Raw genomic sequence first — 13,499 nt, 5'->3', positions numbered from 1 at the left:
TCAAAGGTTAAATACAGAGCTACCCTATAACCCAGCCATTCTGAGAGAATGTAAAACACATGTCCATATGAAGACTCATACCAGAATGTTCATGGTGGCATTATTATTTTTTTTTAAAGATTTTATTTATTTATTTGACACACAGAGAGAGAGGATCACAAGTAGTCAGAGAGGCAGGCAGAGAGAGAGGTGAAAGCAGGCTCTCTGGTGAGCAGAGAGCCTGATGCGGGGCTCGATCCCAGGACCCCGAGATCATGACCCGAGCTGAAGGCAGAGGCCCAACCCACTGAGCCACCCAGGCGCCCCTCACGGTGGCATTATTCACAATGGACAAAAGGTGGGAAAGCCCCACATGTGCGATCACTGAAGAAAGGATGAACTCAGTGTGGCAAATCAGCCACACAAAGGAAGGAAGTACTAACACAGGCCACAACAGGGATGAACCCTGAAAATGGTATGCAGAGCGAAAATCACAGAAGGCCACGGGCTGCAGGATTTCATTTACAAACTCTCTAGAACAGGGGCGCCTGGGTGGCTCAGTTGGTTAAGCGTCTGTTTGGCTCAGGTCATGATCCCCGGGGTCCTGGGATCCAGCCCCGTGCCGGGCTCCCTGCTCAGTGGGGAGCCTGCTTCTCCCTCTCCCCCTGCCTGCCGCTCTGCCTGCTTGTGCTATCTATTTCTGTCAAATAATAAATAAATCTTAAAAACAATAAAACCCCAACAACTGTCTAGAATAGGCAAATCCGCAGAGACAGAAAGTAAGTTAGTGGTTGTCAGAAGCTGGGAGGAGGAGAGGATGGGGAGCCAGTGCTGATGAGCGCCGGCTTTCTTTCTGGGGTGGTGGAAGCATTCTGGAATTAGCGGTGCTGGCTGCACGACTCTGCAAATACACCAAAAGCCACTGAAATGCACAGTTGGGGCAAACTGCACAGAATGTGAATTCTATCTCCCTAAAGCTGTTTAAACAAGGGGGAGGGAGAGCTGCTCTTGAGGAATGTCCAGGCCTGGGGGGAACAACAGTGCCTGAGGACCTTCCAGAAGCTGTGTGATTAAGGCAGGTCTGGGGGTGTGGGGTGGGCTGCAGGGGACAGAAGGACATGGTGATCTGTGTGTGGGAAGGGCCGGTGGCAAGATTAGCTCCTGGCAGATGAACCAGAAAAAAAGTGGGGCTATACAGCTGGAAGAACGGCCTGGGAATGACGACAGCAGAGGGGCCTCCGGAGTGGCTCCGTGACCGGCCCCTCTGCCCTCCGGGGGGGGGGGGGTACGGTCCTGTGAAGGGGACACTCACTTGAGCGTTCACCACGCGGAGATGAGGAATCCAGGCTCTCTGAGGAGGAGGAGGACAATGACTCTGTGGCCAGTTCAGCATAGCTCCTCTGGCCCGGCGCTCTGTCACTTCCTCTAGACTGGGGGGCAGAGGCTGAGAAGTGGGTCAAAACTGAGGCGTTCACAACTTCGGGATAGGAAGTAGAGCTTCCTGTCATATCTGCAGATGTCTTGCTGTTGGTCAGGAACCAGCGCGCCGTGCTGTCTCTGCTTCTGCCCGACGGGACAGGCCTGGACGCAGCCTCGGTCCGAGACATGGGGCTTCCCAGCTCTGCCTCCGAGCTGCTGGCAAGCTGGTCTCCTCCCAAGGCTGGAAGGGGTCAGGGAAACAAAGGCCATGACACAGATGGGAAAGAGATTCCCCAACAACCGAGACATGAGTCCTCCCTAAGCAAAGATCCCCTTTGCAAAGACCCCTTGTAGAGTATATATATATATATATATATATATATATATATATATATATATATATATTTTTTTTTTTTTTTTTTTAAGATTTTATTTATTTATTTGACAGAGAGAAATCACAAGTAGATGGAGAGGCAGGCAGAGAGAGAGGGAAGCAGGCTCCCCGCTGAGCAGAGAGCCCGATGCGGGACTTGATCCCAGGACCCTGAGATCATGACCTGAGCCGAAGGCAGCGGCTTAACCCACTGAGCCACCCAGGCGCCCCACCTTGTAGAGTATATATTATATGGGTAACCTGACAGGCAATTTCACAGTCTAGATAATTATTTCAAACCTTTTCGATGTCAGTAAGATAGCAATACTAAAAATAAGCGCTGGTGAAGAAGGGAGCTTTTAAAGAGAATGTGCTAAGTAGCAGAGTAACTTGCAGGCTTGGGTGTTTTCTTGTCTTTCCCCCAAAGGGGTCAAAGGAGAGAGGGGGTTACGTCCAACATATATGATGTGCCTACATAAAGGGTTTGCTCAGAGGCATTCTTCTCAAGCAATTTCACTAGTAATTCTTGTTTTTTTTCCCACTAGTAATTCTAATTTTCAAGTATAGCAAACAAAAAATAAACTAGAGGGCGTCTACTGAAACGATGAATTTGAAGGACTATACTTTTATCTTCATGTGTTATTTGGAAGAACAATCTGTGCATAAACAAACTCCAGCTAGGCTGAAGGAACAGGCCGGCTCTCACTGAGGACAATCCCATAGGTGGTAAGAAGCTGTCCACAGGGCCAGCTCCGAGGAAAGCTCTGGACTCTGCTCTGATCAAGCGACAGGACTGCGCCCTCACTTCTTCATCCCTCTGAGCCTGTTTCCTCGCCTATATAAAAACAGGAGGCATGATGCCTGTCTGATGGACTTCACAATGTTCTCATAAGGATGAACATAAAAATGTGATAAGGTGGTGTACCAGACAGAGGAGATGGCATTAGCTGAGAATACGCTCCCTTTTATTTATTTTTTTGTGAGATGGCAAATGGTCGTGAAGCCATCTTTCAAGACAACCCAACAGTTTTTAATTTTTATTTATTTATTTAAAGATTTTATTTATTCATTTGACAGACAGAGATCACAAGTAGGCAGAGAGAGGGAGTGGGAAAGAAGACTCCCTACTGAGCAGAGAGCCCAATGCAGGGCTCGATCCCAGGACCCTGGGATCATGACCCGAGCCGAAGGCAGAGGCTTTAACCCACTGAGCCACCCAGGTGCCCCTCAACAGTTGTTTTAAATGTCCATAAGAGATCAAGTGAAGATTAAATACTTACTTGGGGAATCATTTTGCCAGAATCCCACGGAGACCCGGGAAGGTGCAAGGCCAAATCCATTTTCTGTGGATGGCTCGATGAATTCCCCATTTCCTGGATTCCTGATTATTTCCCTATTTCTTTGCAACCCTGCCTCAAAGGGTGAAGAATGGGCCGATACTGAAGTCTTGGCAATTTCAGAGTCCTTGGGGAAATTCTCGGTCTCATTTAGGGGCTGCAGACTGACGGTTAAAGACGGGAGCATCCCAGGGACGTCCGTGGGGAGCATGGTGGTGACATGCTTGCTCGCTCTCCGGCTCGCCAAGGCACTTGGGAGAACGGTGGAGTTGTTCAGCTCCTCTGTGCTTCCAAAGGCTAAAATGGAAGAAAATATGCTTTAACACTACTCCAGGGTTTAAGAAAATGAGGGATGTATCTAGATACAAATAATGCTTAATACCTTTTGTTGCATAAATCTAGATAATGTGGACCTAAATATAGATAAACACATTTGACGCTCTCTCTTCATGGGCTCTGATTCTCATAGAGCTAAGCGAGGAAGTGGTGAGGTCCTTCACTTAGCACAGTGGAAAGCTTTGGCTCTAGCTGAAAGGAAGATGGGAGAAAGCCTCTAGACATTCTCTGCCTTGGTTTTTATAGAGGAAGGAAAAAACTTCTACTCTGGAATTCCAGCTTAGAGATTATACAGGGAGTGGCCATGTGATAAGGTACAGGTTTTTGTTTTGCTTCATTTTAGCCATGTGATCCTTTTGTTCAAACTGCTGTAGTAGATTAAAATCCGAATATATAAAGGAATAAAAGTAAGGCAGTTCCAGAAGTCCTGCCCCCAGGCCACCCCTGGGGAGGCCAGGGCTCTGCAGACCACAGTGGGAATAATACTAGCCTAGGGCAGTAATTCCGGCCCTTGTCCGCATCAAGCGTTCTCTACTTTTCCCACCTCACGACCACATAAACCTGAGGTTTTGAAAGACCATTAACTGAACTGCCTTTAAGAAGTAACAAAACAGGGGCTCATGGGTGGCTCAGTGGGTTAAGCCTCTGCCTTCGGCACAGGTCATGATCCCAGGGTCCTGGGATCGAGCCCCACATCGGGCTCTCTGCTCAGCAGGGAGCCTGCTTCCCCCTCTTCTCTACCTGCCTCTCTGCCTACTTGTGATCTCTCTCTCTGTCAAATAAATAAAATCTTAAAAAAAAAAAAGAAGTAACAGAGCTTCGAGTCAGCAAGATATACTCAATGTTACCACACTGATTTGATTTAATTCCATCCAAAAGTGAACAGGTCCCATAATTACAGTCAGCTTCATGAGGCTTTGGAGACCGGCTCTCAAGCTTACATACCATGCCAGTGGGCCCCTGGGAGATCAAGGACTCCAGGATGGGAACCCTTTTTTGATGAAAAGGATGGCAGACACCACTATTAATTGTCAAGAGCCTCAAAAATTGAGTTATAGGCCATTTTGGTCAAAATATGCAGTCTGTTCCACAGAAGCAAGTGGCTTGCTAATGACTCCTTTCCACAAAGAACTTTCCAAAGGACACCCTAAGAACTGGCCTCCAGAAGGGCACCCTGACATTCTCATTCCAAACAGGAATAAACCACAGGAAAGCATGGTGAGTGAAAAGAAACATGGCCAGCAAGATCCAAAGGCAAGAAAAAAAAATTTTCTTTTTAAGCCAAAAATAATAAAAGTACTTTATACCTTTATAATGAAAGGTTTCAAGCTGTTATTTACAACCCAGAAAGGGACGAATTAAGTTCTCATTATAAATGGTCCCTTAAAGGGGCACCTGGGTGGCTCAATTGGTAGAGTGTCTGAGTCTTGGTTTTGGTTCAGGTCCTGATCTCAGGGTCGTGAGACTGAGCCCCACATCAGGCTCCATGCTCAGTACAGAGTCTGCTTGAGATTCTCTCCCCCTCCCTCTCCCTCTCCCTAGGCTCCTCCCCTGCTTGCACTCTCTCTCTAAAATGCATAAATAAAATCTTTAAAAAAAATGGTTCCTTGAAGACCAGTCCTATGTGCAGCTGTGACCAAAAGCACAAATAAATATTAAATATAATTAGAGAGGGGGGAGCACAGGAAACACAAAGGTTCCTCTGACTCTTGTACAAACCACATAACCAGCTACGCCTAGAACACAGCCTGCAGCTCTGCTCACTGGGCCTTAAGGAAAGCAAATCGAAGACCGAGCAATCCACACAGCTAGTGATTAAAACAAACAAAAAAAAATAGACTGGACCCCCAAAATAGAGTCCTAGCCTACTTGAACACACCCTTACTTAAAAGCAAAACCAAACAAATAGAAATCCATTAGTATAAAAAAAAGGAACGCATAATAGAGACATGCCCCAAAGCCTCACTAGCCACTTAGCTTCTCAGGCTTCACGTCATTAGAGTCATCGTCTGACCCCGCCAAGTTACAAGTGCTCTATCAAAGCACTATTCCTGGTCAACTGCAGGATTTCATCGATTCATTGCACAGTGGCGGTTAACTTGGACTCAGCCTGAGTACCTGCACAGCAAATCAATGGCCACAGATAAACAGTTACGGAAGTCACAAACACTGAAAGCCACAAAAGGATGATGGTCGTGCTGTCCCTGACCCAGGCTCCATGGAACACTGCTTCATCATCTCACCGCCGTTATTAAAAGCTGCCATTTACCGACCAGTTCGATGTGCCAGGGTCTTACATATACCCTTCTACATTGTGCTAAGAAAGTACTTGATAGACATAATCCCACTGAATTCTCAGTGAAGTAGTGAGTCCTTCTGTACTGAGTACTTCTATACAAGAGGTGCCTCTTCCCAGAAAGAGAGAATGGTTGGTCAAACTCAAGAGTCACCCCTTACACTAGTCTCTGTGCTGAATACATCTCGGGAGAACTTTGCCATGTTTCTAATCAATGGGCCAGCAATATTGGTTATTTAATAATCGCCGTCCCTTGCTCATTACTATCCATGAAGCACCCATTCAAAAATGGGAAGGCCATCCATTTGGGAGTAGAAATGAGCCAAGTTCCCTAATCTTTAGAACAGGAGGTATAAAGAATGCCCCACTCATCTGATAAAAGTGTATGGGCCACTCCCCAATCCCAGCACAAAATGCTGGAACCTCAGGCGTGCGGCGAATGCTCAACCTTGGTCTGACAGCTGTCCAAGACCTGCCGAACACCCAGCTGAAGCAGCTGATGGTTGAGAAAGATAAGCTACATCTACAATCTCCTGAGTTATTTATGCTCTCTTCCTTTACAAAGTGAAATCACCACAAAGCAATTTACCTGGACCGCACTGGCTCAGCCACCCACAGACATACTTTCATGAGTTGAGATCCATTATTATACCCTGAGCTCCTACTGAGAATCTATATAAAATATTGCCTTTTAAAGATCTTAAGCACAATTTCCTCAAAACCGCAATCGGCGGCATTTTCTATTAGGATTCTCAACACTCCTTACAAGAACAGTGTCTTAGCATTCAAGGCCCCCAACACATGCCTGCCTATGGATGAAATTCTATGCTTACTTTATCTGACAATGGTCTCGCGCCCCACCCAGTTTCCCTTTGTGCCCTGGTTTCCAGGAAGCTCAAGGCTAAATTTAGTGTTCAACTGCAGCCATTCTCACACAATTCAACATATACATATCTCTTTCTGCCTTCAAAAGAGAACTTTTCCTGTTAGTTGCTTTACTCATTTATTTTCCCCCCAGTGATCCAATAGCACACGGTCCTTGCAGAACATGTGGAAAGTACAGAAAGATCTAAAGCAGCAAGAAAAATCATTTCAGATGGCTCCTGATCTCTTTTTAAAAATTTAATGTAGCGGTTTGGGCCTATACCTGCTTTGAAGCATACATTCCTGGCATATCACTTATTTTGGGGAGCAGGGAACGCCTGGCTGGCCCAGCTGCAGATAAGGTTGTGCTGAATCCCTGTTTCTTCGTAGCAGAGCGAGGAGGGACAGGAGCACAGAATACCAAGGCCGGGTGTGTGTGGGAGCAACAGAGGCTGGAGCTAGGGAGGATCTTTATGATCATGGGGTCTAATCCCTTCATGTTTCTCCTAGAGAGCCCCATCCTCTCTGGACCAGGCTCCAGGCGGCTGTATGAAAGCTTACTTTGAAGAGAGCACAACTCATGGGACTGCTCTAAGTGCCAGGACTTTCCCTGGGTCACATTTACGGGTGGATGGAGTTGCCAAGCGTCAACAGGCACACCTCCCCACTCCCACCCGCCGCGCTTCCCCTTCGCTTCCCTTGTACGAGTACCAGCCGGCGAGGCGCCTCCAGGTCTGCCTCAGGCATGTCCCGCTGGCTCTCAGAGCTCACGCCCTTGTGCCCCTCTATTCCGCTGTCAGGCTCAGGCTGCAATAGTAAGCTCCTGGAATGTAGATTTAAGGGCTGGTGGGAGGTATACCACAGCTCTGGTTCACATGTGAGCCGTGACTAACCCCACAGAGCTGGGTTTCCCATGTGGCTTCAAATCTCTCCAGGGAGCAGAGAGGCTGGCAGGCTAGACCCAGATGGGTTACTTAACATTCCCTCATTTGGCAGCACCTAAAGCCTGATGTAGCATCTAGTTTTTGAAAGAGGTGGCCCTCGAGATAGCACAGAATACCCACGTTAGTAAAAAGGAAGAGAAATGCTCAGTGAAATACTCAAGGAGTGGGAACGGTATGGCAGAACTCTTCAAAAACTAAAGGTATAAGGTTCTTTTTTTCTTTATTTTTTTTTCTTTTCTTTTTTTTTTTTTTAAAGATTTTATTTATTTATTTGACACAGAGAGATCACAAGTAGGCAGAGAGGCAGGCAGAGAGAGAGAGGAGGAAGCAGGCTCCCCGCTGAGCAGAGAGCCCGATGCGGGACTCGATCCCAGGACCCTGAGATCATGACCTGAGCCGAAGGCAGCGGCTTAACCCACTGAGCCACCCAGGTGCCCTTTATTTTTTTTCTTTTTAAGATTTTATTTATTTATTTGAGAGAGAGAGCATGAGAGGGAAGAAGGTCAGAGGGAGAAGCAGACTCCCCATGGAGCTGGGAGCCTAATGTGGGACTCGATCCCCAGACTCCAGGATCAAGACCCAAGCCCAAGGCAGTCGCCCAACCAACCAAGCCACCCAGGTGCCCCTCTTTTTTTCTTTTTTTTTAGATTTTATTTTAAGTAGTCTCTATACCCAATGTGGGACTCGAACTTACAACCCTGAGATCAAGAGTTACATGGTCCACTGAATCTGTTAGTCACCCCTACAAGTATAAGGTTCTAAAATGACAAATGCTCAAGGAATTTGAGGGCCAACTAATTTTTTTTAATGTTGAAAAATCTAGATGATGACAGAGCCAAGTCCAGTAAAGTTAGAAACATAGGCTGATTTTCAAAATATAAACCACGGTAGTGGGTTGAATTTAAAATATAAATATTAAATGGCCTTGACCAGAATCAAAGTGTAGCTTCCTAGAAAACACTTCCTTTCTACCATTTAGTAAAGTTGGTTGTAAATCACTGAACCACAGACCTTTAAAGCTAGAAATAGGCTCATAGCTTTTATCCAATCTAACCAATGTTTAAGAATAATCTTAAAAGTAAGCTCCTAAAGACATGAATCATAAATTACATACATACGTAGTCAGCAGAAACTATACATAGTATATAAAGGAGAAACTGCCTGCTTTAGGTATTCCAGAAAGGATATCCAGGTTCAGTTTTTGCTTTGGTGATATAAACCCAAACCCCTAGTCTTTCAAAGTATTTCTAAATCCTGACCTATGAAAATTTGGAAATGGCAATTTTGGAAGCAACCTAATCTCTATTTCCAAGATGATTTCTAGCCCTCTCTGTCCTGCTTCCTCAGGCATGTGGATGAAAACACATGCAGCATACATGGATTCTGAATAAAACCTCAGAGGTGGAAAAAGACAGGCAGAGTTTCCAGCATTCTCTTTGGCCTGCGGCTGGAAGAGCCTTGTGATACTGGGGCACATGCTAATCCCCATTACTTACCAACCGTACGGTGGTCTGATGGCAGAGAACTTAAGAGGAGTGATAGACACAGCCTGGGTCCTCAAGAGGATCACAGTGCCTCTGGGGAGACGAATGCTGGATACCCTGGTGTGACAGGGTAGACAGCACATAGGCTCAGAGGGCTGAGAACAGGCTTGCTGGAAGGGAATACCTGCGCAGGGCAGGGGTGGGGGAGGTGGGGGGTGAGGGTGAGGGGGGGCGGGAATGGGGCTTAAGTGATGACTAGGAGCTGAAGAGGCAGAGAGGTGAGTCCCCCACTGCCCGCAGTCTTCCAAACACGGGCACTTTGTTTTTGTTTTTGTGTTTTTTAAATGATACCTAGAAAAATGTCTATCTGTTATCTTTGCACTTTGTTTTTTTTTTAAATGATACCCAGAAAAATGTCTATCTATGTTATCTTTGCCATTGCAATAAGCGATTTTGCAATGATGAAGAAACACAAATCTAACTCCTAATCAAATGACACAACACTCACCATTTCACTCACCCCAAAGCGTGGCCTCTTGTGCAAGGAGACACACTGACAACTCTCAGTGTACGTGGGGAGAGGGGACAAGCAGGGGATGGTGGACACAAAGGGTCTAGAGCAGCCATTAGACCAACTCTAATGTTCCTCCTTATGCAGTTAAAGAAAACATATTTTAAAGATGAACTTCAGAACAAAGATACATTGTACAGATGGTACTTCTGCCCCCAAATACTTTGCATTTGCCCCTAATGCCTTTCCCCCTCAGCCCCTGTGACAGGGATGTTACTAGGGAGCTGTGTGCATCTACTACTTCTATTCTGGATGACATCCATGTGGGAGGCTGGGTTAGGAGCACTCACCTGAGGAGGGCTCTGAGGGAGGGGAGGAAGCCTGAGTCTTGAAGAAAGGCAGCCAGGAAAGCGCCAGGCCTGAGGTGTTTCTCTTGCCTAAGACTGTGATCTCTTCTCCCACCCCCAGAGCAGGAGGAGGGGACTGTCCTAAAACCCAAGTGGCAGCCACTTGGCTGTGTGCAGTCACTTCTTCCGGGAGTCCCTTTCCTCTCTCCAGGGAACCCCGGGATGTTGCACTCTCCGTGTGGGAAGGGTCAGCTCTTCCTTCAGACCCCGAGCTGGATGGCAAGTGAAGTGTTCCCAGAGCTGAAAGCAGACAGTAACAATTACAATTCCATCAGCAGACCTCCAAATGTCTGAGTAATGGGTAGTGGGCTCACCTCTGACCTCTGTGAGGAGAAATGAGGAGCAATTATTCATTCTACAACAAATTCACTCCTGAAGGAGAGACCGCAAACCAAGACAAAGCCTGTGTTCAGATCTCACCAACAAAGACAGCATTTTTAGTGGTCAAGTTATTATAAAAGGGGCACAATGAAGCTAAGTGTCAGACGATATGGAATCAAAGATCCGATTCTGATCCCCATGACTCATCACTCACATTCCACAAAGCTGGTCTCAGAACTGACTTAAAGTCAACATAAACAAAATCTCCAATATCTGCATGACCAGCACCTCCAGGCGGCACCCTGGGCAGTTCTAAGCTCTACGTCCATCACTCATGAATGGAACATAAAATACTGTCCTTTGCACTCCTTATAGAATTGAGTCCCCCACCCGAACTCCTGGAACTAGCTCAGGAAACCATGGGGTCATCTTTGATGGTTTCACCCTCTATTTTTAGGCTGTCACCAAGTCGTATCAATTTTCCTTTGTGAAGAGTCTTTACCAATCCCTTCTCTCTGCACCTAAGGCCACCAGGCCGTGGATCTTAGCACCCGGATCTGCCTGGGTGGTCCTGACTCCAGGTTCCCTCTGCCCCATCTCCCACCCTGCCTGCCAGCTGACTTGTCCCCAGATTTGCTGTGATCATGTCACTGCCCTATTCAAAAACCTTTGATGACTCTTCCTACCACACCAAATCTAATTGGCCTGGTCTTCAAAGTCCTCTGTGACTGCCTCAACTCCCTCCACACAGCTGTCCTCTCCTCCATGTGGGACCAATCCCCTCCCCATGGGAAGCCGCTGGCCAGCCAGCTTCACAAAGAGACCCAGCTTCTCTTCTTTCCTCACGTGATCTGTGCACCCCACTCCTCAGCTACTCCTTCTACCTTGCTCAGATGCACAGAAAGCCTCAAATCCCAACCATAAAACCTATGAGCTGTTTGACCTAGACACCTCAGATTAATTAACTTCTCTACCTTCAGTTTCCAAATTCTTCAAAAGAGGATAATGTGACCTCACTGGCTTGCCGTGAGAACTGAAGGAACAGATGTGTGGGTGTGCAGTAAGTACCCAATTGGTGCCACTTTTCTTTGTCCTCCCTTCCCCAGGCAAATCTTGCACATCCAGCCCCAGCCCCTTCTTGAAACCCTTCGTGACAAGGTGCCAACCCACTGAGCTGTGCAGATTGAAGCAGGAACCACCGTTGGAACCACGTGCACACAGACGCAGCTATGTGGCCCATTGGGCCAGACCTGGTACCTCCCTCGGAGACTGCGGTGTGTGGCACAGTCACCAGTGGCACTGGGATTCAGTCTGGCCACAGAATGTCAATTCCACGTGACTGCTCAGGCCTCCAGACAAAATCTGCACCCTCATGCGGACTATGTTGCGAACTCGCTCAATCACAGCGAGCCACAGAGGGCGTCCGAGCCGCACAGCCCAGGACCCACAGCCCAGGACCTTGGATGGGCCTGGGGCTCAGGCTGGGGAAGAGGGAGATGCAGAAACTTCGTTTTCCAGGAGGGGACATACCTGTAGGAAACAGGCCATCACTGGCACAAACTCACCTCTGGTGAGGCTCTGGGAAGTCAGAGCCGTTGCTGTGTCAGCCCCAATGGGGGAAGTGGTGAAATTTGTCTTCCAGGAAAAGTTGTTTCTTCCTCTAGCATCTGCTGCTTTGGTCTGTAGAGTGAAGTTTTCTGGAGCATCTGAAGAAGTATGGTTCTTTGTGGGGATCTGAGTCCTCACAGCCTCCTTGGAAACCACTGTGGAAAAGTCCATTTGGTTCCGATCAAAGGTAATGTTTTCTATGTGGGATTCAGTGTTAATTTCTGTCCAACTGCTCCCTTCAGCGGCTGAAACAATAAGCAAATAGATCAGTAAGAACTTGCTGGCTTCTGAAACAGAAGGAAACCTTCAGAAAAGCCATGAGCAGATGTATCGGTGAGGAAGTGGATTCAGATCGAATCATTTCACCTTTCTTTTTTCCCCCTTGGGAATTGTTCTGACAGTCCAGTGGGAGAAATTATGAAGCAACAACACCGAGTAGGATTGAATTTTACAGGAAGTGGAATAAATGATGGAAACCACTAGAAGAAGACCAGTGTGGAGCTCAGGAGAGAGCACCTCAGAGGGCTGGGCAGGCTCAGGAAGGGGTGTGGGGGGTACGGGTCAGGTGTGATAGCAAGGAAGGAAGCACTTCTGAGCATCAAGGTTGTGAACTGTGTTTCCTGTGTGGTAGAAGGTAAAAGCAGACAGCTCTCCATCCTGACACCCACTCTTGCAGGCAGGGGATCGTGGCTGGGACAGACACAATTCTGGAAAATCTGTGAAGGATTTGGCCATATTATCAAAACCTCAGTAATATCAATAGGTTTGATGCAGTGATTCTGTTTCTTTGAATTCATGCTAAGGAAATACTCAAGAATGTGAAGAAAAATTTAGCTGCACTGATATTCATGATGCCATTGTTTATAATAGCAAAAAAGAAAGGAAGGAAGGAACAAATAAAACTGAAAATCCTACAGTAGGAGATCAATTAAATCAGTTGCAGTATATCTATATGAAAGAATACTCTGAGGTATTAAAATAATGTTATAAGATAAAGATATTCCACAGGTATTATTGAATTAAAACAATAGGTTTCAAAATAGGATTGAACAGCAATCATGCATGCGAGTGTGTGTGCCAAACACCGATCAATGTAAGCTCTCAAGGTGCCCTCATTGTTCAATCTTGCACAATGCCAAGGAAGGTGCTCTCATCCTCCCCACTTTGCAAGTGAGGCAGAGGAGGGACAGAGGGTCATGCTCCCTGCCCAAGTCACGAGACAGCCTGCTCCCTGTGCTCTCACGGTACCCAGTGGGCAGAACAAAGTGCACTGTAGCAAATCCTTGGTTTCCCCTCATCTCCAGTGCAGAGGTGCCAAGGAAAGTTTGCTTATTCATATGAACTGTTATTTGACCTTGATAAATTAGGGATGGATGCAGGTTAGTCAGAAAATATACTGAAGTGATCACTTGCTGCCATATTGTCCAAGATGGTGCCAAAGAGAGCACTGGTTAAAAACTTCTGGGTCCTATAAAAGTTGCGGGGAAACTGGGCACAGAGGTGGTCATCAGTGGTGTTAAGTGCCATTTGTCAAGGCAGGGGGTTCAGAGTCATAGCAGGCAGGTGGGGCGCCCGAGTCCAACCCAAAAAGGCTGTCTTGCTACTCTGATGACGTCTGCA

At 46.9% G+C, this 13,499-nt stretch overlaps 1 protein-coding gene across 2 annotated transcripts in view; it reads right to left on the bottom strand.

Annotated features, from left to right (window-relative positions):
- Positions 1 to 13,499, bottom strand: part of HEG1 (heart development protein with EGF like domains 1) — an 87,998-nt gene that overhangs the window by 48,758 nt on the left and 25,741 nt on the right. For both annotated transcript variants that reach the window (XM_044252148.1, XM_044252147.1), the window contains 4 exons: positions 11,837 to 12,124; positions 9,894 to 10,190; positions 3,052 to 3,405; positions 1,292 to 1,639 (listed from right to left, as the gene is read on the bottom strand). In XM_044252148.1, coding sequence (XP_044108083.1) covers positions 1,292 to 1,639; positions 3,052 to 3,405; positions 9,894 to 10,190; positions 11,837 to 12,050 — 1,213 coding nt within the window. In that variant the 5' untranslated portion in view covers positions 12,051 to 12,124. The remainder of the gene's footprint in view (positions 1 to 1,291; positions 1,640 to 3,051; positions 3,406 to 9,893; positions 10,191 to 11,836; positions 12,125 to 13,499) is intronic.

This window comes from Neovison vison, chromosome 6 (genome assembly GCF_020171115.1).
Source record: "Neovison vison isolate M4711 chromosome 6, ASM_NN_V1, whole genome shotgun sequence".
Taxonomy (NCBI): Eukaryota; Metazoa; Chordata; class Mammalia; order Carnivora; family Mustelidae; genus Neogale; species Neogale vison.
This window is presented reverse-complemented; position numbering and strand designations above follow the sequence as displayed.